The sequence below is a fragment of the Magallana gigas genome, chromosome 1, assembly GCF_963853765.1.
Source record: "Magallana gigas chromosome 1, xbMagGiga1.1, whole genome shotgun sequence".
In the NCBI taxonomy this organism is placed as follows: Eukaryota; Metazoa; Mollusca; class Bivalvia; order Ostreida; family Ostreidae; genus Magallana; species Magallana gigas.
In genome coordinates this window covers 18,857,976-18,884,202 of record NC_088853.1, presented here as the reverse complement: position 1 = coordinate 18,884,202, position 26,227 = coordinate 18,857,976, and the positions used below count along the sequence as shown (strand labels likewise).

Genomic DNA, 26,227 nt, shown 5'->3' with positions numbered 1-26,227 from the left:
TGATTACACATAAAAGTTTATCGACTAAACGATTCGGTGTCAATTAAGAACTTGTTCAGTTAATTAATAAAAGCAATGTCATTCTCAATCTAAAGCAATATTAGACATAGATCAATTGTGGGTTTTAAGTTTAAAATAAAGAACTTTTATTTGATAGAATATGGTCATTATACTGCAAACTTTTCAAATCGTCCTGGGTTCTGAGCTGTGCATGTTTGTGCGTTGAACCTTTACGTAATCTATCCTTCGTCCACGGCCGAGGAGATGAGCCACGGCTGCACTACCTAGCGGTAAGCGGTTATCTAATACACAAGATTCGCACACCGCGACGCACACTTAGATGAATAAGAATGTGTTTGAGTTTATATAGCCGTAAATACAAGAACTGTTTTAATGTTATGTTATAAAAGTTTGTCCATCTTGTATTTATTTAATTAAACATTTGAGTGAAAATGAAAATTAATGAACGATATTACTCCAAATCGGAAACATTGTCAGACATAAATTAATGGCTGGTTTGTATATCTAAAAAAAATTTAAACCCCCCCTCCCCCAATATTAAATGATCATCCCTCGCACATGGCCGAGGAGATATAGCGCGAGTGGACAAGTGATCCGCAGGCGGCTCGTGTTCTTCTACATGTACCTTATTACGCGTTCATGTTTCATATTTTTTACGGACAGAACTATACTTATTATGTTTTCAACTATTATATAGGATCAAGATGAAAAGATAAATTAATTTTGCTTGTACAGCTGATTGAGCATTGATTTAATTATACTATAGCGTACAAGGTAGTTTAAAAATCAACTCAAATTATAATCAAAGTTCCATGTTACATGTTTGCGGTAGGTGCTAGCACGATGAAAGAATGTTCCGAATTGTCCTGAATTGAGGCATTTGATGATTATTTGAAAGAATATTCACATGAGTTTTAAACAACTGAAGATTAGATTCTATCGGTCCCATATCAATCACTCTGTAGTTTTTCTAATACATGGCTGTTCGTGTGAGTGTGGAAGCGAATTCATTGCTGCGTCCCACCCCCTCCTCCCGCCCCGCTGACAAGTGTTCGCGCTGGATTTTTTTTTTAATTGGCGAAAAGATATCCAGATCTGTCGAAAATCATTTTTGGTGACTTCTTCTTATGTGTAACATTTTCTATTCAACATGTTTCACTTTCCCACCCGTTTGTTTATTCGGTCAGAATAACGGAAGACCTACTCGTGGCTTTGCCACGAGCTCTGCTCTAGTTATTGTTCTTCTTTTTCTTCAATACGTTTCTTTAAACTGTAATATCTCGCTTGTTTGTCATTAGATTTTGTTCAAATTTTCAGAGTTTATTGGAAATAACAATAACCTAATATAGCACAACATATTATGAAATCGCTACTTCCTGTTTTGAGTTATTCCCCTTTGAATATTTTTTATGGGTCTCGTGTACCTGCAAAGGCTCCGAGTTGATCCGTAGCAAGAAGTTTTAATTTATAAATCTTTAATGTAGACACCTTGAACGTTGTCCTCCTAGTTTTACATGTTTGATTAACCCACGTATACTTCTTAAAAAATTAAATCGAAATTTATGTTTCAAAAAATGTTAAAATTTTGCTTATATCTTTGCTCAATAACTTTTTAGTTGTAATTTTGTTCTAGACACATATAGAACAAAAGTTGTGCAGAATATTAAGAGCTTTCATTTGATACCATAAAAAAGGGGCTAGCCCCTAAAATGAGGGGTCTATATCTCTTAAAAGTCTTTGCTTAATAATTCTAAAACGGTAAATTTTTCGATATGGACGTCGCTGCAAAAAATGTTGTTTGTGACTTTATTGAGCTCATAAAACTGTTTTTGTGTTCGGGTATTGCATAATATGAGGGTAAATGGTAATACGTGTTGACCAGTACTCGCGGAAATTTGGCCAAGTTAACGAAACCCGCGGCCGAGAAAATCGGTCACCATGGTCGTGGCTGGGCTACCTAGCGGTTAGCGGTTATCTAATACACGAGAGTTGCGTCTCTCATATATGAGTTTTTTTAGATGCGAACTCATGAATTGTTTAAGTTTTGATTACACATAAAAGTTTATGGACTTAACGATTGGGTATCAATTAAGAAATTGTTCAGTTAATTAATAAAAGCAATGTTATTCTCAATCTAAAGCAATATCAGACATAGATCAATTGTGGGTTTTAAGTTAAAAATAAAGAACTTCTATTTGATAAAATATGGTCATTATACTACAAACTTTTCAAATCTTCCTGGATTCTGAGCTGTGCGTGTCTGTGCGTTGTACCTTAACGTAATCTATCCTTCGTCCACGGCCGAGGAGATCAGCCACGGCTGCACTACCTAGCGGTAAGCGGTTGTCTAATACACAAGATTCGCACACCGCGACGCACACTTAGATGAATATGAACGTGTTTGAGTTTATATAGTCGTAAATACAAGAACTGTTTTATTTTTTCGTTAGAAAAGTTTGTCCATCTTGTATTTATTTAATTAAACATTTGAGTGTAAATGAATATTAATGAACGATATTACTCCAAATCGGAAACATCGTCAGACATAAATTAATGGTTGGTTTGTATAATTAACAAATTTTAAAAACTGCACAAATAATGTTTTAAATCAACCCCCCCCCCCCCCCAAATATAACATGATGATCATCCCTCGCACATGGCCGAGGAGATCAAGAGCGAGTGGACAAGTGATCTGCGGTCGGTTCGTGATCTTCTACACGTACCTTATCACGCGTTCATGTTTCATATTTTGCTCGGACAGAACTATATTTTATTATATTTTCAACTATTATATAGGTTTGATATGAAAAGATAAATTTATTGTACTTGTACAGTTGATTAAGCATTGATGTATACGATAGCGTACAAGGTAGTTCAAAAATCAAATCAAATTATAATCAAAGTTCCATGTTACATGTTTGCAGTAGGTGCTTGCACGATAAAAGAATGTCCCGAATTGTCCTATTTTGAAGCATTTGATGATTATTTTAAAGAATATTCACATTAGTTTTAAACAACTACAGATTGGATTCTATCGGTCACAAATTAATCACTCTGTAGTTTTCCTACATGGCTGTTTCAGTGTGGAAGCGAACTCATTGCTGCGCCCCCCCCCCCCCACCCTCTTCCCGCCCCGCTGACAAGTGCTCGCGCTGGGGTTTTTTTGAATTGGCGAAAAAATACCCAGATCTGTCGAAAATCATTTTTAGTGTCTTCTTCTTAGGTGTAACAACGTGTTTCACCTTCCCACCCGTTTGTTTATTCGGTCAGTCAGTATTAACTCAATTGTCACGTGCGACCGAAAATCTTGTGTGGCTTCAGTGCACACAACTCAGAACATATGTAATTGAGTAACAGTTGGAAGGGTGCTTTTATGAACAATAAGACTATTATTCGAAGTCAATCATCTTCACATTAAAGATGTGAAATCGTAACCTGAGAATGTGGCTAATAAATTAACCTGTTGAACACGCTTAACTTCTATAGTTATGAACAGAATAATTCATAATATATTATAATTAAACGTTTGAAGTCAAATGAAATTTTGTTCTTTGGAAAAACTACTAAATTATGCAGTTGATCGCCATAGAAATCATCGAAGTACTGCAAGTGTCGACAGGTTTCTTATATCTTTGAAAGACCATGATAGTTCACTTGACTTGCAGACTATAATATAGCAACATATATGCCTCCCAAAAATATATGCGCTTCTTAAAATTACGCTTAAGTGAGATAGATGTGTATTTTATTTATTGCTTATTGTATGAAAATTGATTAAAAAAAAAACCTTTTAATTGAAGTTGTGTATTATGAGGGTGTAATGCAACTTAATTTACTTACAAGGTTATCAACAGCCAGTGGAATGCTAATTTTAGGTGAACAATGAATATCCAGTATATTAAAATACAAGATAAATAGTTTCCAGAACTATAATACTATGCATGTGTATATGAAGGCTGCACCCTCATTTGTATGGCTGTAGGTGAGGAGGTAAAGGTGAATCGATGTACATACACTGATTGACTGCACATACGGATTCCGGACCGTGGCTACAGACGATACCCATGATAGTCTTTTAATACATCATTGCGCAGTTTGATCTAGAAACTGACCAGTTTCATAATTTCTTCGAATTTCTCAAAATCGGACTGTCTAATTCCTTCCCAGAATTTCAATTTACGCAAGCGCAATTGAAGTTTTTTTTCAATTTAATTAGTCAACCCACTGGCATAAAAATAAGGAATTTGCATAGTTTTGCATCGTCGAGAGAAGTAATATTCATTTCTGTAAAAAAGGATATTTAATTCACGTTACATAGCGGTGTCTCTTTGAAACAGAACCATCTGGTGTAAAATTTAGATTCTCGCTTTTGCATAAATTTTCCCGCTAATCTTTCTGTTTTAGCTGATTACAATTATTTTGAATGTCCAAGTCTACTTGTATCATTAAATAATATCAGACGACACACATTTCCCTGAGAAAAGTTCAGAGATGCCATCAATTTTCATTAATTACTAAATTTTGTCAGCACGTAACAATTCTAAACTTCCACATAGTCTTCAAAAATTTAGAAAGATTTAAATACAGAAGTTATCTTAGAGAAAAGGTAACGTGTTTTGTAGGCGGGTTCGGTTTTTAAAACAAAATACAATTCCTGACATAAATCATGAGTACATACTGTTTATAACAATGCTTGCTACCCTTTGAAAATTTAACTCGCCTTTAAACATCTCATTTTTTAAAGAATTTTTGAAACGATTACACAAACTGTGTTCGACAAATAATTTTTCTAAAATATTTTCTTCCTTTCTTTTTCAAAACACGTTTTATATACAGGCTTTCAATCACAACATGTTTTTATAACAAAAGCAGAACTGAAAGTTTAGTCATTATAATCGTTTGACACCATATCACATATATTTTCAACCCGCAGCAACAACGGAAGACCTACTCGTGGTTTTGCCACGAGCTCTGCTCTAGTTATATTATATTATCTGAAGGAAGACGAATTGTTGGCATGAGTCTATTTGATGACTAGATGATGTAATCAATTATTTGTAAATTTCTGTTCCACGAATCTACGATTTACATTTTGTACTTATACCATGATGCATGACAAAAATTGGTACAGGTCATACAGTTTTATATTTATAAAGGACACATTAAAGTATAATACCTTTCACTTATAAAACTGACAAACTATCGACATATAGAATGGAGTGTGTTTTACAGACCCAGCTTGCATATCTCTCGGTAATGGATGTTTCCTGGCAGAACAATCTTGTGAAAGGTAATATACATATAACAGTCAGATTAAAAATGATAAAGTGCTACAAAATGTGTCTTAGTTGTATATGACGTGTTCAGTTTTGTTGTTTGTTGTTGTTTTTTAATTTTTTTTTTATTTGTTTTGATTTGTTTTTTTTTTGTTTTTTATCAAAACAAGTTATCACCAAATGACTGTGAAAACAATCTCTAGGATTACTACGCCGTATGTGAGTATTCTGAGGTAATTATTTTGGTCGGGACGTAATCAATCCAATGAAGCCCGACAGGGTTTATAATACTTTTCAATATGCCCGGACCGTAGTGGTTCACTTCGACAATTTGAAGAATAATTTTTTTTTAATCTTTATATACTTTAAACTGATATATGATATATTATCCAATGATTGACATTTTATACGTTACTTTTAATTAAGATATGCAAACCCCGCTTGTTTCCTTATAGAGGTGTCAATTGTGTCACTGTAAAACGTATTAAATTAAAAACATTACACATTTTATTGGTAAAGTTATCACAAAAGAAAACTTGAAAATGTAAATTAAAGACATTAAATGCTTCAACATGAACCAACCGCATGTTTACGAGGGGCGTTCAATAAATAATGTCACTAATCAGATCCATAAATACAGGGTTTAATCATGCTTTGAATTTATGTGCACGCATTATTTGGATCATATACTTTTTAAGGCCGTTTATTTGATCACGTTCCAGCATCGAATACTCCTTTTAGAAGCTGATAAATAAAATATAATCGAGAACTTAACTGAAACATGACTGGTATATCATCATCATCCTATTCGACTGCAATGAGAGGCTACACTAGCTGCAATAATGTAGCCCTCTCCGATTTTTTATATCTGATGTTTACTGGAGAGGGCTACAATTCCACAGGATCTCCGTAATGGTGCAAAATTAAGTTTTTAATGCAACTGACTTCGGTCTGAAAAGATCGATTTTATATTTAACTTCCTTTATATAAAATGTTTTTTAATTCAGTTGAACAAATTGACCGTATATAAATCAGAACCAGATAAAACACATCAGCATGTTTACCAGTCGTCTTTTTCAGCAGCCATGACAGTTCTCGCGTGGTTTTATGGGATGTACGCTTGGAGTTTTGATGGGCTTAAAAACGTGACTGTCAGTGTAAATAATCGATCTTACGTCGTTATATCACTAAAACATCATTTAAGGAAATAGTATATAATGAAAAATTCATATTTACCGCGTTTATTATGTTTAAAATAGCGGAATTCCTATATTCAGTTCAAGATCTGCTCCTGAATTCTCATTGGCTGTCCCAAAATAAAACCGGTCAAGGTCAGTAAACATGGCGGACAAATTGAACTTTCGTTGTTGACATACACGAAAAATAACCGATATATGGACTATACTTGATATTTTTGGATTAATTTATGCCAAAGACATCTACAACGTTTGAGTTCAGGTAAGAAATGCAAATGTTATTGTCATTTATAAAAGATTTGAGACGAAATCGATGCGGGAGTGAATCACTCCTGCACTTGCACCATTACGGAGATCCTATGGAGTTGTAGCCCTCTCCCCCCCCCCCCCCCAAAAAAAAAAAGAAATCGGGAGAGGGCTACATTATTGCAGCTAAGGCTACACGGAAGCATGTGTCAGTCAAGGTCAAGACTCGAAGAAAATTTTCTAAGAAATGTGTGATATCTATCTAAACAAATGTATGTCATTGAGACATGTTTACAGGTGGGTCAGCAATTTCAAATTGCCAATCCTATCCTAAAGGACAAGTAACGTCCTGCAGCACCTCGTGCGGCTTCTAGGAAAGAAAGACTTGGAAATATACCGATATTATTACTAATGATAGTCGATTAAACAATGAACAAATGGCAGATCTAATAGGCATTTCATCGAGTACAGTATTTACAATTTTAAAGAAACGCCTTTGTAACAACTTACTTTGAAAATATACGCACTTTGAAACATTTTTCTCAAAGTGCTTTGAATTTTAGACATCTTAACGCAATTGAAAAAAAAATATATTTTTTTCAATTGCAAAGTGCGTAAATATCAATGATATCAATGCACGTTGAAAGAAACCCCTTGAAAGTACTGGCAAGAGTTCATTCTTGTTATTTACGAATTGATACTTTATGGCTCAGTGAATTGATATTTGCCATTTACCGTATGTGAAGAAAATATGATTCATGACTTAGTATTTAAGTAAAGACATGCGATTTTTACAAATTCCAATTCAAATTTCTTTAAATTTTAACAAAGACAAATATCAATAAGGCACACCCTTCGTAATTTTTTGGGTCTATAAAGAATATCTTTTAAAAAAAAACAAATAGCCTTCACGCATATTCAATATTATAGATCCATATTGTAGAATCCCTGTCTACGCGATTTTTAGGACAAGGTCCTATTTTCTTTTCGAATTGAATGGAATATGTCATCGGAAGAAGCCGTCAAAGGACTTTGTGTTAAATATTGAAATAAACGTTTTTGATCGGCTAAAATGTACATTTAGTATATACTTGTTAAAAGTGGAATTCAAAAATCAATAAAATCTTTTAATTATCTATTTTAAACATTTTGTTTCCATAATTTGATGCTCAAAGATCTTCTTCACCCAACACACAGAACTGAAATTTAAATAATGACTGAACTAAATTCTAAAGCTAGCGACTTTTTACTTATACAACAGGGTTAGACCACTGTTTTTAACGTTCATTGATACATTCTTAATTTGTTTAAAAAACAATGAACTTAAAATTCATTGTTTATACTTTAATGTGGTGTTAAATTGGTTCAACAATCTTCGCTTTATAAATAACCTGTGAAGTTTGAAAATGTAAATGTGCCTAACTAAATCTTTTTTGTTTTTCTTTTCAATGGGCGCAGAAGGTGAAATGATCCGCTTAAAAGAATCGTTTATAAATCTATACATTAGTAAAACTAATCTCTAATACATTGGCAAACAAAACTCATCAATACTCTGGGAGACATTGAGTCCAGCGGTAGGATTAATGTTCTATTTAGGAAGCTCATCAAAAATGGATCAGCGCATGAAAAACGAAGTTGTCAATACCATCTGACGCTATTATTTTCCTATCTGAAAGAATGGATCGCTGTATCAGTATATCGAAAACGAAATATCAATTGATATTTCATTTATAAACAACTTTTAATCTAACTGTTAAAAACAAATTGTTATTTTCAAAGTTCATTAAGTGTAATGATGTAAAAATGCTCTACATTCATAACGCACTTAGAAAAAACATTTCAAAATGCGTTGATTTAGACCAAAATTTAACGCACTTTTAATTTTTTTTTTTGTGTGCGTAGTTTTTTTTCAAATTGCGTTGTAACACACCTTGGCCTCCGAAAGCTTAGTACAAAATGAATACTTCATCCACTAACAAAAAGACAAAATCGATTGCGGGTTGAAATATGTCGAAAACTTTTCAAAGTCATTAAAATTTGCAATGAACAACGTTTTAATATCGAAAATTGTTACAGGTGATGAAACATGGATATTTTATTTTTAACCCCAGAGAAAAACTGATAAGATGTTCTTGCCTAAGAAGGCAAAACGCCCTGTTATAGCAAAACGATGCCAAAGTACAAACTTAACAAAGTGTTAACGCAATGTTATTAAATAGCTGTAGTTCAAGTTAATATTTTAAAAAAATGCCAATTAATCCCCACACATGTAAACAAAAGTTATGTTGTGAAGAAAGTTAAGAAATATTACCAAAAGAAGAGACCAAAGTCTAAAATTCGCAGCATTCGACTTCTTCACGACAACGCCCCATCATAAAAATCCCTGATTGTGAGAACATTTCCGGAAAAAGAAAACGCTCTCATGATTTGCCCTATTCTCCCTTTTTCTCCCGACTTGTCTCCCTGTAACTTTTTTTTCTAAATAAACAATGGCACTTGTAAGGAAAATGATATGCTTCAAGAAAAGCTTCGGATTGTGCTATTTATAAGGACAGGAAAACCACCAGCCCCCCCCCCCCCCCCAAAAAAAAAAACATTAAATAAATGCATTGAAAGCAAAAGGCTAAATTATCACCCTCTGCGAATGTGTTCGGAATGTTTTCTTTATCGTCGAAAAGGACGTAATAAATTCAGTGGTGCTCGAATGAAAGTTCACGAGACTTCACCGTTAAAACGTGAAAAGCTTTTAAGATGTATGTCTTATTTCACTATCTAACAGTTATTTATATTAAACGATAATATTAAGAACATAGTGATCGTTCGTGTTCATCCACGTGTAAGGTGGTTGAAAATATAAACATTGGGTTGGTTAATAAAATCATAGCCATGGTTAATGCTAGTATTATGCAATACCATGTTTTTAAAAAAAATAATCGGTGTTTGTTTTCCATAAAAACTTAGTATATCGAGCCATTTTCAAGGAACATTCTGTATAAAATAGTATAGCCTTTTTCACTATTGATGTTATTACTAGGTCAGGTGCGGATCGAAAATTAATCCCTAGACGGGGTCTCTTTTAAACATGTAAGTTGTTGTAACAGCAGATAAAAAATATTTTTGTATTGTTCCATTTATTTCTAAAACACATTTTATTCACTAATTAATGAAGATAAAGTTTAAAATCAATAAATCTCTAGATTTTGTATTAAACTACAAGTACCTAGACTCTGTCAAAGAGACTATAAACACGAGGCGCGATTTTTACTGCGAAACTGAAACTAAAATCACATGGTCTAAAATTTGAATGACAATAACGTTCGCAGGGGTGTTATGTGTGTCTATTAAAGGCGAGTATTTTGAAAAAATAATAATTAAAGGAAGTGAACATGAAAAAAATAATTGTTGCTTAATAAATTATAAAAGCCTTTTGAAACTTAAAAATGAGGTCTGTTACCTATTTGTTTATTTCTATCAAGAGATTTTATCAATTTAACACTCTCAGTGAAAGGTTTATGGAGGTAATCCATTATTCCCCAGCATGCATCTGTTCTCTGACGTAGATAAGCCACATTGCTGCTGGTGACTGGGTCAATGTTGGAACTAGGCCAGTGTTTATGTACAGAGTTGATAAAAGTTGAGGAGAAAAATTATGCCTTGATGTGAAGAAAAATGTTGTGTACTGTCATGAGAAGACAAGGATTTAGTACATTTCTATAAATGAACCTCAGATAATTATTTATGATTTGTACAAAAAAATGAATATAAATAAATTAATTTGTGAAATATAAGACCATCACATTCCAGATGTTTGTACGGAGATGCATGTGGCAGTCAGTGTTTACATAAATAAAATGCTGTTTTTAGATTTCAATTTAAATTAATATAAAATTGTAATTCCATTTTCCATGTGGGGTTTCTTACCGTTACTTTTTATTTAAATGCCCTGGGAATTTTTCTGATTTTTTTTTATACATAAGATCTTGATGATATGTACGCAGGTTCTGTTTATGCTGTCAGAAGAATAACAGGACTAAGACACTTTTTAAAAGTCAGGATGCTGTGCAATGCGCACCTTGTGTGCTCATTTATGTAGCACACATAATGTTCAAACTCATAAACAAGAAATTCCCGAGTGCAAGAAAAAATAGGTCACAATAACACTGATCCACGGACATTCCATTCTAGTTACATGTCACATTAACTGCTGGTGGGAATGCATCATTCTGAGATTTAAAATCTTCCTCCATAAACACTGTTTAAAATGACAACTCTTTACATTCCTTTCAAGTTTCCATTCACATTTTGATGATGGAATTTTATCCCTGTTACTACACGTGTGTAAAAATGCAATGTGTCTCACTGACGGCAGCATCAGTGCTGCCCTCTCTTAGATGCTTAGAGATAACCCAGCAGGGAGGTAATGATTTTAACAATATGGCAGCGCTCATGGATTGCAAGAATTAGTTATTCTAAGTGGTATATCTTTTTACTGAGGAAAGCTCTGTCTAAACGGTTTTCAGATATCATTATACACATCAAACAGACAAATTTGAGCCCTTGATAATTTTTTCATGTTCACTTCCTTTAAGTAATTTATTTATTGTACTATATTAGTATCAACAATAACATTATATATTGAACGCCCCTCGTACTTTTATATTTCGGTTCTAACAAAAATCTACATTAAAACAGTAACTACTTTTTTCTAAAATATATATGATGTGAATAATCATGAACATTTCCATGTTTACAGTTCTCCAAAAACAACTCACCGTCCTGAAACACCTGTCAATGACAAGGATGACTGGCTCTGGCTGGTGATTCCATTAGAGATCCTTCTGTTCTTTGTCTGCGTTTCAATTTTTGGGTTGTATCATTACCGTAAAACAAAAAGTGAGTCTTTTTATAAAATACGTGAGAGGTTTTTGTGTTACCTAGTATTAATTAAATCTGTTACAATTTTTTTTTAAATTTTAAATCTTATAGTTTGCAGACAAGATCCCGATATAGAAAGTGGGATTCAATCTGACGAAAATACGTCACTGATAAATAAGAATGAAAAAAGTAACGAAGGTAAGAATGCAATTTCATAATGCATGTTAATTTCTTATAATGTTATAATTGTTTATGGTGATTTATTTTGACATAATGAAACCACGTTAAACTTTGTATATTGGTGAAAATATAATAGCAAATATTGCAGTTTATATTGTTCAATACCTAGTCGTTTATGTTTTGTTTGGTTATTTTTCAATCTTAATTATTTGGCTTAAGTTAGCTTATAAAGGTAGGAAGGTCATTTTTTCCTTCTTTTCTTTTTTTTTTTGGGGGGGGGGTGCGAGTGTAGTGTATGTATTTAAGGAATAAGGAATCATTCTTTAAGTATTATGAGGTGATTATTTCGGTCGGTGCGTGGTCAAATGCAATAAAGCTCCAAGGGCTTTATGATAAATTCGACTACGCTCCGACCAAAACTATTACCTCATAATAACTATTACCTTATAATAGTTAAACAATGATTCCTTATTACTTATATTTATACATGAATTATTCTTAATATATACACTTTAAAGCAATAATTGAAAACCACTTTTTTTTCGCGTAGAACATGCTATGTATTACTACGCGGCGTAGCCAATACCGTTTTTCGGTTACGCTGTAAGACATGCCGATTTTGTGTCGCTCATCTTATATGAAATTATCTATACTTATAAATTAAGGCCTTTTGCAAAGTATGTGAATTAAAACATTAACAGTGTATTTGATCTAATTTTTCAGCTCACTGACACATAGAGTTTTAAAAAAAAGCAAGAGTTGAATTAAACACCAAAATACAAAATTACAATAACTGCCACAACCCCAATTTAAAATAAAATCAAAAAATCAAACAAACAACATGATAACATTTTTAGAGCAGATGTATGAAATGTTATTTTTTACTTTGAGGACGACAACCTTTAATTTCAAATTGTAGCCAAGGCCGAAGGTTAAGGATATCATATCCGTTTGATCCAACGAATCAAAATAAAGAGCAATATCATGAAGATGAATATCTTCTCGATATTTGACTTTCATAAGGAAAAACTGGAAATTAAAAGAACATTGCTATTTTATTGCAAATTAGATGCTTTGTTAGGATTAAAGAGTTAAAAACGAAATAGGTTTTATGTTGTATGTTTATGATTGTCATCACTATGTTACGGGATTTATCACTAGACACACGTAGACTATGTAACAGATTAATTGCAACTATTGATGAAAGATATATGGCTCTGAAACATACACAAACATTCATAAACATACACATCACAAGACAACACAAACACATATCAAGTACAATAACTCCATTTCATAATTCAATCACATTTACTACTTTAATGAAATGGAAAATAGATCAAATTAAAATCAAATCTATTGTTCATATTTAACCATTTTTGTAAAGAATGATCAATATGTAAATTTATCACTTACGTAACAGATTAATTGCAACTATTGATGAAAGATATATGGCTCTGAAACATACACAAACATACATAAACATACACATCACAAGACAACACAAACACATATCAAGTACAATAACTCCATTTCATAATTCAATCACATTTACTACTTTAATGAAATGGAAAATAGATCAAATTAAAATTAAATCTATTGTTCATATTTAACCATTTTTGTTAAGAATGATCAATATGTAAATTTATCACTATAGGCATAATTATGACTTTTATATATAAATGTCAAAAATTAGTAAAGACTCAGTTTAGAGAATTTGGACACCACATACATTTATATGTTAGTCACACAAAACATAGATCTTACCAGATACAATCTATATGGTATCATTACCTTAGTAACATGCAATTGACCTCACTGTATATTACTCATGTAGGATTGTAGGAGTGATTGATTAATGATAAAAACATTGCTTTCATAAATAGCATTTTAACCCTTTATATTAATTTATAATTTATTGATATTTAGCACCAGTTAATATAGTTTTTAAACGCTGTTACTTTAGGTCCTAGTCCAAGTCTGTATAGAATTAAATATATGAAAACCTCTTTCAACAGTAGTCACTAGAGAATATTAAAAGCAAACTCCCCAAAATCACTCTACCTTCAAAGAATTCAACATTTCACCATAAAACCAACCAACCAACGTTAAGAATTACTAAACCATGAACAAAAATCTGAATACTCTATACTTTACATGAAAAAATCCATAAGTGACTTTACCAAATAAATAACTTGAATAAAACTGTATAATATGGAAACATATGACAGCAATAATAAATTTATTCAAACAACCAATGATCAAAATCACTTGCAACCTGTTCTATCATAACTACTAAAATTGCATTTATTTATTTAACAAATGTATCCTTAAAATATGTTAAAAGTTTATAATGCGCTGAAAAACGTAGGCAAAAATCCAGTAAAATCATTAATCGAAAGTACAAGTTAAGCAGATTATGATTGCTATCACAACATAGATCACACCTATTGTTATACACCATATTACAAATGTGTGTAAAACGGGAACACAACGTTTTAATTTACCCATGCATGACTATTTTATTGATAGAATATGTATATAAAGCAAATGGTTCCAACCCAGTATTCATAGGCATTTGGCCAGTAACCTGATGTGAACACTTAATCGTGTGTGTTACTAGTATTTCCTTTTACAAACAACTTAGTCCCTATTTATTGTCCCAGTCCACCCAGCTGATATTCATTGGTATCAACTAAGACTTGGGGTTAACCAGCTGTGTTGGACTGGTGACCCACCCAGGCAGAGTCAATTAATCATTTTTTCTTTTGTTGTGTTCATTAAATACTGGCCCTTGAAGCCACCATTAAAGCAAGAATTTTTAAACTTTGACTTAGATTTCACTTTTATAGTCACTACATGTGTTCAACTTCATACTGTATTAAAATCATAAATAAATAATATTTCAAACTATAAATATTTGCTTTATTTCTTCAAATTATAAATTTCCATATCACATTTTTATAAAAATTATTATTTTTGGGGGGCCCTATATTTCCAAAAAGTTGCATGTGATATGGGTCACAAAACTATAACTTTTTTGTCTTCAACAAAAAGTAAGGACTTTTCGACGTTCCAATTTTCCTTTTTTTTTAAATGTCCAATTTTTTTTATCTATAATCTATTTCGAAAATTTCTGAACTCTTTGGTATAACCAGTTGCATAGATAAAAACTGAGTAGAGCAATGTGAAAAGAAAGATAACTCCACAACTTTACAGGTAGCTACACGTCTAATTTCCAAAAGAATATTTTCAAAAATTCATATTGAAGTAAGTATTCATTCCTCGGACGCCAAATTTGGTATGCTTACAGTATTTATGCTCTACATTCTTAGAGCAAAGCGAGATAACTCTATTATTTTTTTGAGATTTAAACAACTTGATCTTTGAGCCTTTCAAACCCCAATAAGGAGTCAAAAAGTGGCTCCTCGGACCATAATTCCAAGATTGTTCCTATTATTCTGAACAATAAACAGAAAAAAAATTTAAAATCGGACAATAAATAAAAAAATTACAGATTAGGGACTGTTTTAAACAATGGCCCCTGCAAATCCCTAATTTTGTCGAATTCTGTACCCAAAACTTTTTCCGGTCTGCAGATTATGTGTGTCATTGTTGACGTAAAATATTGGAACATGAAATTGAAAACATCTTGAGAAAACGAATGACGCGTGATTTTTGTTTAACATTAAAACTCCCATAGACGATTTTCATCGACCTATACAACCGGAAGTAGTCAATATTTTGTTATGAAACTCGGAATGTATGTTAATTACTTATATATCAATAATGTTCCGGCGTCATATAAACTTTTAAACGTCATTTGAATTTTTTGTTTTTTCATCCCCCCCTTTTCTAAAGTTAAGGGCTTTATATCTCAAAAACGGTAAGATATAGAAAGTTGACTACGCTTACAAATTTGTACAATTAAACAAAATAGATCTAATTCTAAAATTTGAATGTTCTACATTAAAAATAAACAAAGTATTGTGTTTCAATCAATTTTTGCAATTTTCCTTGTAAAAACCGAAAAAACCGGAACCGGATATCGAAAACCTTACATTTCATAGATTGATATATTTGCTGTAAGACCAATTTATACTTGTATCAATATTCCTTCTAGTTTTCAAAAAATCGCTGACAGAAATCTGTTAAGAAAATAATAATAACTAGAACTTTTTTTGTCCTCGACAAAAAGTAGGGCTTTTCGACAGCCCCATTTTTCCTTTTTATTTAAAATTTCAAAACAATTCATCTATAATCTATTTCCAAAATGTCTAAACGCCGTGGTATAACCAGTTGCTTAGATAAGAATTTATGAGTAGTTCAATGTAAAAAGAAAGATAACTCCACAACTTTACAATTAGCTACATTTCTAACTACCAGAAGCATATTTTCAAGAAATTATTTTAAAGTAGGTATTTATTCCTGGGACACACAACTTGGTATGCCTACAGTATGTATGCTCTACATTCTTAGAGCAAAGCAAGATAACTCTTACTAAATATAATTTGTGAATTTTAATAATTTTAATAATTTTAATACTGTGCTTTTCATTCTGAACAATAAATTCAAAAGATTTTTAAAAGCGGAAAAACAAATAAAAAAGTTACTGTTAAAGGGCTGTTTTGCAAGTTGGCCCCTGCAGATTCCTAATTTTCTCGAACTGTCTACCCAAAAACTTTTCCGGTCTGTGCATTGTGCGTATCATTATAAATCTGAAATATTGTAATGTTAACTTAAAAACTTTTTGAGAAAACGAACGCGCGTGATTTTAGTCTAACATGGAAACTCCCATAGGCAATTTTTCATAGGCTCATCAAACCGGAAGTACTCAATATCTTTATTTAAATTTGGAATATATCTTGAATACTACAATTTGAACAATGTCTAGGCGTCTTATAAAATTCCTAAGTTTTTTTGATTTTTTTTTGTTTTTCATCCCCCCTTTCTTAAGTTTGATCCCTAATATTTCGAAAACGGTAAGAGATAGAGAAATGCCAACGCTTATGATTTCGTACATCTGAAAAAGATGCATCTAATTCTAAAATTTGAATGTTTTAACTCAAAAAATGATAAAGATTTTGTGCTTCAATGACTTTTAAGCATTTATCTTGTCAAAACCGGAGGTGTCGGAACCGGAAGTCCAAAACCTTACATACGCATGTCATTTAAAAGTGCTATAAGACTATTGCATAATTGTTTCAGTGTTCCTTTCCGTTTCTAAAAAATTGCTGACGGAATTTCTGTCGAGAAAAAGAATAATAAGAAACATCAGAATAACAATAGGTCTTTTTCTACCGAAAGTCGAAAAGCCCTAATAAATGAACATTTTAGGTCCCCATCTTTATATCGGGTAAAGTGGGTTTCGGATATTGACATTACGAATATTTCCGGTGCCAACATTCTTAAAATGTCTATTTTAAGAATAAATAGTGGGCAAATATATTTTCCCAGTATTTTACTATTTTTCACTAAAAACGAAGATTTTAACCAAAATTTATTAATTTTACAACTTTAAATACCATATATCCGGGGTATTTTGCGTGTCACAAAATTTTCGAAAATGGGGAAAATGTGTAGCTTTTTTAATTTGCGTCAGTCGTTTTTAGCGATTTAAAATTTTTCTTATAGAAAATATTATAGTATATAATTTCTGCGTATTCAAAGATTTTGGAAAAAAGCAAAAATTATATCACCGCGAAAATTACCGGATATACGGTATATTCGAATGTGTTTAAATATCATAATTATAGTGAATGTTTTTGCATATTAGAATGTCAATTTGAAGTACAAAGATAGGAACATATTTTTTTCTCAGTTTCTACTTTTTTTCACTAAAAACAAAAGTTTTCATCCAAATCGCTTTATTTTATAGTTTTAGATTCTTCTAGACTTTAAGTACAGACCCTGAAACGTACTACTACACCACACGCTCGCTACACGCTCTCCAAACGGTTTACTCGAAACGCTGAACGGTTTACACGAAACGCTACATGCTTTTCCCGAAATGCTTAACGGTTTACACGAAACGCTGAACGATATACACGAAACGTGTCTCACACGAAAAGGTTTGCTTGCTTTGCACACGCTTTTCACACGGTTTGATTTTTGTTTCCATCGGGTCCTCTCAGATTTTTTCACTGAGAGTAAAAGTTGTTTTTAAATGGCACGATATAATAAAAATACTGATATTTGACAATTTGAAATAGATTTTTTATATAAATAAAAATATATAATGATATAAAAATTAATAGATCAACACTATTGACATTTAATGAAAAATAATTCATAGCAGAAATTATTCTACAGAACATGCACATACATGTATTCATCGCTCGAAAGATATATTTAAAAATCGTTTTAATGTCGTGGGGAAAATGAAATTGTTTCGTAAAAATGAAAATACAAAATACAGAAAATGTAAATGGCTTATTATTTTAAAACATTTAAATTAAAATCCGTATCATTACAAACGTAAATCGGTTTTTTTTTCGGCGGTTTCACTTTTAACTGGATACATGGTTATGATGTCTACTAAAACCTCTACCTAAATTGTGAAATTCATGGCCCCTGGGTCAGGGGTTCAGGACATGAGGGGGGGGGGGGGGGAGGGCACTATGGCAATATAGTGTTAATGCATATAATTTGTAAAATTTTTGTTCTCAATTCTCACACATTTGTATAAAAACCTGACTAATAATTATGTTTACCAGGAAGTCCTCTACTGAAATTTCCATTTTCATGTCCCGTCAAGGATGGGTTTTGACTCTAGGGCAGGGCCAAAATGGATGTATAGGTGTTAATGCATATAATGTTAAAAATTATCATCTTTACTCCCAAACACCTGAAAGGAAAACTGAATTCATGATTTTGTAGACCAGATCTTTCAGTTTTTTGCCAACATTATAGGTTTCACAGTTCTTTTTTAAAGATTTCAGGCAGGGAGGTGGTCGTCATTACATATTTAAATTTTTTCTACTCCAGTATATGAGGCCTAATTAATTAGATGCATATGCGAGACTCCTTCACAAGTTTGTGTATGGGTTATCTGTTATTCAGGTGACCGTTCAGGCCGATTGGCCCCTTGTTTCAACTTCTGTTCATCTTACGTGATCAGCCTCAGGACCTGTGAGTGTAAATAGGTTAAAATATAGATAGATCTATTTTCGGATATTTGAAATATATTTTTTAAATGTCCGAACTCAAGAATATTTAAACAATAAAATGCTTTCTTTGGTGATTCATAGGAGTATGAAGGTAGCGACATTGCAGAAAAAATATCTGCTATTCAGGTGACCGTTAAGGCCAATTGGCCCCTTGTTTCAACTTCTGTTCATCTTACGTGATCAGCCTCAGGACCTGTGAGTGTTAATAGGTTAAAATATAGATAGATCCATTTTCGGATATGTGAAATATATTTTTTTCTCTGCAATGATCGCTACCTTCATTACCCGAATGAATCATCAAAGAAAGCATTTTATTGTTTATATTAACATCTTTCTTTTAGCCAGTTGATAAATTGATTATGAAAAGAAAGTAAAATTCACTAAATTACTGTTAATGTACGTAAGTACGTTAACTAAAAGAAACAGCCAAATCGTCCCCTGTGAGACTTTGAGTCTGACGTCGTCATGATAATATCGTGCAGTCCGTGATTTTTCCTAGGTAGTTGTAGGTCTCGACCAATCGATACACTGGGCGTGTCAAGTTTGGTCCTGTCACTTTCTTGTCAGTTTCAGCTGCTGTAGATTTCGACCAATCAATAAACGGGGCGTGTAGATTTCAATCTGGCTGTTTCTATAGAGCTATGAATTAACTATAAGTTTCGACACAGGGCGAAAAACCATCTTTAAGCAAGTCCTTAAAGGTGGCTTAAAGGTGACTTAAAGGAGCTTAAAGGCTATACAACCTTTAAGCCGCCTTTAAGTCACCTTTAAGCAAGTGCTTATAGATCCTTAATGTCCAAACTTCTTTAAGCTACCTTTAAGCCACCTTTAAGCCACCTTTAAGCATCTTTAAGTGGCATTTACGCTCTCTTTACACTGCCTTTACACTGTCTTTAAGTGGCCTTTAAGTCAATATTGATCAAGCTGAACAATAAAAACATGTATTAAATGCAAAAGCTCTTTTATCTGGATGGGAGGGGGTCATCCGAGTGATAATATAATTTCCAAGGAAGGGGGGGGGGTGTTCCAGGCGGTTTTAATCGTCGCTCCATTAAACACAGATCGCTATCATCAGCACCGCTCCGATGGACACAGATTGCCGTTATAAAATTCTTTATAATTTTTGGGGGGTTTCAAAATTATTGTAGGGATGAGCGCAGTCTCTGTATATTAATATGTGCATAAAACTAATTAAAGTATGTTTGTTTCCTATTATAAATTAATCGGTGAAAAATCTCTCTCTCTCTCTCTCTCTCTCTCTCTCTCTCTCTCTCTCTCTCTCTCAGTTCATCTGGTTATTAAACAAAATAAAGATAATGAACCAAAAATGCATGATTTAATTTGATAATCGGTTTAAGGTTCGTATTTTTTTTTCAATTTTCATTATTTCTAACTCTATATCTGCTAGATACATGTTAAAGATGAAAAGACTCTCAACTGCCCTTGTTATATCGGGCAGGATATTACTGCTTTGTTTGTCTAGACATAGTTTTGTTCGTTTGTGTATATCTAATTAGAGTCTATTGTTTGTCCAACTTAAGAAAACCCCTGGAACTAACAACAGAATATACAAGATATACACAAAAGTTGTGTCGTGTGCCCAGGTGCATGTTTGTGTATATCTAATTAAAGTCTATTGTTGTCCAACTAAAGAAAACCCCTGGAACTAACACAGAATATACAAGATATACACAACAGGTGTGTCGTGTGCCCAGGTGCACGTCAGGGTTTCTAAAGGCGTCGAATCTTAGTATACGATAAGTCTAGTGAATAAAAGTTAATTTACATTTGTAATTCATTTTCAAAGTATTATTTCCTAGCTTTGGGTTTCAAAAATGTTACGTCTACAAATTAACGATACATGTATGTAAGAGTAAAATCTTGAGGCTAATTAATTAATGTACCGGTGATCATAAAAAGGGGTTGATTATTTAAATATATGTATAAGGGTAAATATGTCAAATACACCCGGCCTGGCACATCATACAATTGTATGTACAAGTCATTTGCAATTGCCACATGCAGTAAATACGTCACCGGTAATTGGTAATTTTGTTTGTTATAGAATTGATTGTTTAAAAATCATGTACATACAATTACATGTAAATATTTAAACATATTGGAAAGGCGCCGCGATCACGAAAACCGGGAAATTGCGGGAAATTGAACAAATACCCTAATAGTATCAATGCATTTAATAAAAGAAATGATTTCATTTTCTTTGTTACATTTTTATAGCTATAAATTAGATGAACGTATATCTACTCGGTTTAAATTTATTAACTAAGAAAGCCTACTATAGTGAACCTAACGGTTTCCATTAAGGTATAATATATTTTTGTTCACTGAAGACCAAGTTCCGTATTTCATTCTAAATACATGCATGCATGTAATTTATAAATTAGATATAATTGATTGTTACAAACTGAATGGTTTGTCAAAATCTTTTCAAGTAAACACATTCAATACAGTAATTCAATATCCACTGATATATAGGATATAAAAACGCTCATATATATGTAAGTTGCCGTGGCGCAGAGGATGTGTTGTGATGCTAGTAAACTAAGGGTCCTAGGTTCAATTATCGCCGTGGACGGGTTTTTTTTGTGGGTTTTTTTTTCATGTTTCTTTCTAGAACAAAAACCGTTTTAATACCTTTTCTTTAATAAAGTTAATACATTTTGTTGGAAATTAAGCACAATATTGAATTAAAAATTTTTTAATGGCTTAAAGGTGGCTTAAAGGTAGCTTAAAGGTGGCTTAAAGGTGGCTTAAAGAAGTTTGGACATTAAGGACCTATAAGTTGTCCTTAAAGGTGGCTTAAAGATAGTCTTTAAGCTGCCTTTAAGCCATCTTTACGCTTTCTTTAAGCCACCTTTAAGCAACACATATAGCTTAAAGGTGGCTTAAAGATCGTTTTTAAGCTACCTTTAAACACCTTTAAGCTATCTTTAAGGAGGACTTAAAGATGGTCATTCATCCTGTGTTCCGTAAGAAATAGAGGGAATAATACTTGGTAGATGTAAATATATATATATATATATATATTTATATATATATATATATATATATATATATATATATATATATATATATATATATATATATATATATATATATATATATATATATATTTTTATTTATTTATTTATTTTTTTTTTTTTCTAAAATCAAACGACTTTTTTCCAAATTGTAGAACCACAAATTGAGAAGTCTATATTCGGCCAATGGGAACAGGAAGACGATTTCTTTATTCCTACAAAGGCGTTTAAAGAAGTAGAAAAACATATAAAAAGCAGTAACCTGGTTATTGTGACTGGTCATTCCGGATCAGGAAAGTCTGCCATTATTCAGCATATTGCGCTAAAACACAAAAAACAGGGCTGGACCGTAAGACGAATACAAAAAATAGATGACATTAGGAAAGAATATTCTTCAAGTCAATTTCAAAAGGACAAAACCATTTTTATTTTAAATGATCCCTTTGGAAACGAATCTTTTGATGAAATATTAAATAATTCATGGAAAACATGTGAGGAAGAATTAAAGTTGTACATAAAAACAGCAAAACTTATGATGTCTTGTAGAACTCACATCATCAATGATGGTAGATTGGCACATTATCTCGTGAATCAATCACATATCATAAACATAGATGATGACAAATATAAATTATCAGTCAACGAAAAACGGCAAATTTTGACCAAATATACATCTGCTATGAATTTATCCGAAAAAGATCGTAATGAGATCGTTAAAGTAGATATGCATTTCCCGTTATTGTGTAAGTTATATTTTAGCAAAAAGGAATACACCAATAAGGGTATAGGATTTTTCACAGAGCCCGTGGAAGTGCTAAGAGAAGAAATAAAAGGGTTTAGACAAAACGACAAAGGGAAATATTGTGCGTTGGCTCTTCTTGTTCTTTTCAACGATGATCTTTGCGTTAGTGATCTTTTTAAAAATACGGACACGGAAGACAAATTCAAATACACGTTAAAACTTTGTGGATTACAAGAAAACACGTCACCTTATACTATAGGCGACCTCCTTTACTCCATTAAAGATTGTTTTGTCAAAAAAGTTGGCAACACGTATAGTTTTTGTCATGATTTTGTGATGGAAGTTACCACTCACGTTTTTGGAACAGATTACCCCAGAGACACAATAAAATACGCTGACAGCGGCTTCCTCAGAAGAAGAGTTCGACTAGAGAATAGTGAAGAGAACTGTGAAGAAAACAAAGATTCGTTTACTATTTATCTGAGTGACCAATACATAAAGGAACTTGGAGAAAGGCTTTATACTGAACTGTTTGCTGAACGCCTGTTAGATGTCGTACTCAACCCTTGTCTACGGAATGAAAAAGTAATTGAAGTACTGAAAGAAAATATAGCAGATCATCCAAACAATCTTCAAATGTTACTAGAAAAAAAACATCACACAATTAATAAAAAAACGCTTGATAAGAGCTCTCAAAGTGTACTGTCTAAAATTGAATTTTTGGCGTTGCAAAATGAAGTCTCTCCACTTTTTTCTCTGATCGTATTTTGTCATACACAACTATCACAATACTGCATACAAACTCTACAACAAAAAGAAATCGACATAACGACCTCTTTTCTATTTTCCGCGATGTGTTGCAATGGCTCAATAGAATTGTTTAATAGTGTTTTTAAAAACAATGCAAAAAAATGTTTGAAAAAGGCATCGGGAGGTCTTTACCCTATTCACACAGTATCTGCGTTCCAAAATCATGAATTACTCCACGTCTTGATTGATATCGGTGTAAATGTCAATCGAAAGACTGAAGTCGATTACGGTGGTTGGACTCCCCTAATGTTAGCAGCTGGTAACGATACCCAGGAATATGAGGATAATAGCTTTAGTGAATCAGGCAAAACAAAAACAGATCAGAAATCAAAAAGAAGAGATGAAACTGTACAAATTTTGATGCTAAATGGAGCAGACATTAACTTATGTAGTGAAGACGGAACCAGTCCTCTCTATTTGGCTTGTGCAAAAGGACATGATAGCACTGTGAAACTTTTACTGAGTAATGGAGGAGACATTAATTTATGTATGAATGACGGAGCCAGTCCTCTCTTTATAGCTTGTCAAGACGGACATGAGAGCACTGTACAACTTTTACTGAGAAATGGAGCAGACATTAATTTATGTATGAATGAAGGAGCCAGTCCTCTCTATATAGCTTGTGCAAAAGGACATGATAGCACTGTGAAACTTTTACTGAGTAATGGAGGAGACATTAATTTATGTATGAATGACGGAACCAGTCCTCTCTTTATAGCTTGTCAAAACGGACATGATAGCACTGTACAACTTTTACTGAGAAATGGAGCAGACATTAATTTATGTATGAATGAAGGAGCCAGTCCTCTCTATATAGCTTGTCAAACAGGACATGATAGCACTGCGAAACTTTTACTGAGTAATGGAGTAGAAATTAATTTATGTATGAATGACGGAACCAGTCCTCTCTTTATAGCTTGTCAAAACGGACATGATAGCACTGTGCAACTTTTACTGAGTAATGGAGCAGACACTAATTTATGTATGAATGACGGAGGCAGTCCTCTCTTTATAGCGTGTCATCAGGGACATGATAGCACTGTGAAACTTTTATTGAGAAATGGAGCAGACACTAATTTATGTACGAAGAAAGGAGCGAGTCCTTTTTTTATTGCTTGTCAAAACGGACATGATAGCACGGTGCAAATTTTACTGAGTAATGGAGCAGAAACTAAGTTATGTCTGAATGACGGAGCCAGTCCTCTCTTTATAGCTTGTCAAAACGGACATGATAGCACTGTGCAACTTTTACTTAGAAATGGAGCAGACACTAATTTATGTATGAATGACGGAGCCAGTCCTCTTTTTGTAGCTTGTGAGAAAGGACATGATAGCACTGTGCAACTTTTACTGAGAAATGGAGCAGACACTAATTTATGTATGAATGACGGAGCAAGTCCTCTTTTTGTAGCTTGTGAGAAAGGACATGATAGCACGGTGCAACTTTTACTGAGTAATGGAGCAGACACTAATTTATGTATGAATGACGGAGCCAGTCCTCTCTTTATAGCTTGTCAAAACGGACATGATAGCACTGTGCAACTTTTACTGAGTAATGGAGCAGACACTAATTTATGTCTGAATGACGGAGCCAGTCCTCTCTTTATAGCTTGTCAAAACGGACATGATAGCACTGTGCAACTTTTACTGAGTAATGGAGCAGACACTAATTTATGTATGAATGACGGAGCCAGTCCTCTCGTTATAGCTTGTCAAAACGGACATGATAGCACTGTGCAACTTTTACTGAGTAATGGAGCAGACACTAATTTATGTCTGAATGACGGAGCCAGTCCTCTCTTTATAGCTTGTCAAAACGGACATGATAGCACTGTGCAACTTTTACTGAGTAATGGAGCAGACACTAATTTATGTCTGAATGACGGAGCCAGTCCTCTCTTTATAGCTTGTCAAAACGGACATGATAGCACTGTGCAACTTTTACTGAGTAATGGAGCAGACACTAATTTATGTATGAATGGCGGAGCCAGTCCTCTCTTTATAGCTTGTGAAAACGGATATGATAGCACGGTGCAACTTTTAAGGAGCAATGGAGCAGATATTTAAGTATGTTAATAGAACGGAGCAAGTCCTTTCAATTAAGCTTGATTAAAAGGACATGATAGCACTGTGCATCATTTATTGAGTTATGGAGCAGATTTCAATTTATGTACCAAGAAAGGTGCCAGTTCTAACTTTATAGTTTGTTAAAATGGACATGATAGCACTTTTCAACATTTACTGAGTAATGAAGCAGAAATTAAATAATGTAAAGAGAACTGAGCCAGTCCTCTCTTTATAGCTTGTCAAAACAGACATTGTATCACTGTACATCTTTTACTGAGCTTTGGAGAAAACGTTGATTTATTTAAAGGAAAGGGGAGAAGGGTAGGTCCCCTCAATATATCTTGTCAAAACGGACATGATAGCACTGTACATCTTTTACGGAGTAATGGAGCAATCATTTAATTTAAATTAAAGAGATAGTGCCAGTTTTCTCTTTACAGCGTTTCAAAACGGATATCATACTGATAGCACTCTCTCACTTTTACTGAGTAAAAACATCAATGTGTGTATGAGGAACAGAGCAAGCCCTCCCAACATAACTTGTCAAAACAGACATGATAACACTGCAGCTTTTACTATGTAATGGAGCAGATATTAATTTGTG

The 26,227-nt window shown here is 33.0% G+C and overlaps 1 protein-coding gene across 1 annotated transcript in view; it reads left to right on the top strand.

Moving 5' to 3' along the window:
* Window positions 1-25,623, top strand: part of LOC105327268 (uncharacterized) — a 45,991-nt gene extending 20,368 nt beyond the window's left edge. Inside the window, exons 4-9 of the mRNA XM_066085418.1 lie at window positions 5,254-5,311; window positions 5,468-5,530; window positions 11,493-11,632; window positions 11,726-11,812; window positions 22,160-24,337; window positions 24,473-25,623. Of these exons, the coding sequence (XP_065941490.1) occupies window positions 5,254-5,311; window positions 5,468-5,530; window positions 11,493-11,632; window positions 11,726-11,812; window positions 22,160-24,337; window positions 24,473-25,623 (3,677 nt within the window). The remainder of the gene's footprint in view (window positions 1-5,253; window positions 5,312-5,467; window positions 5,531-11,492; window positions 11,633-11,725; window positions 11,813-22,159; window positions 24,338-24,472) is intronic.
* The last annotated feature ends 604 nt before the right edge of the window (window positions 25,624-26,227 follow it).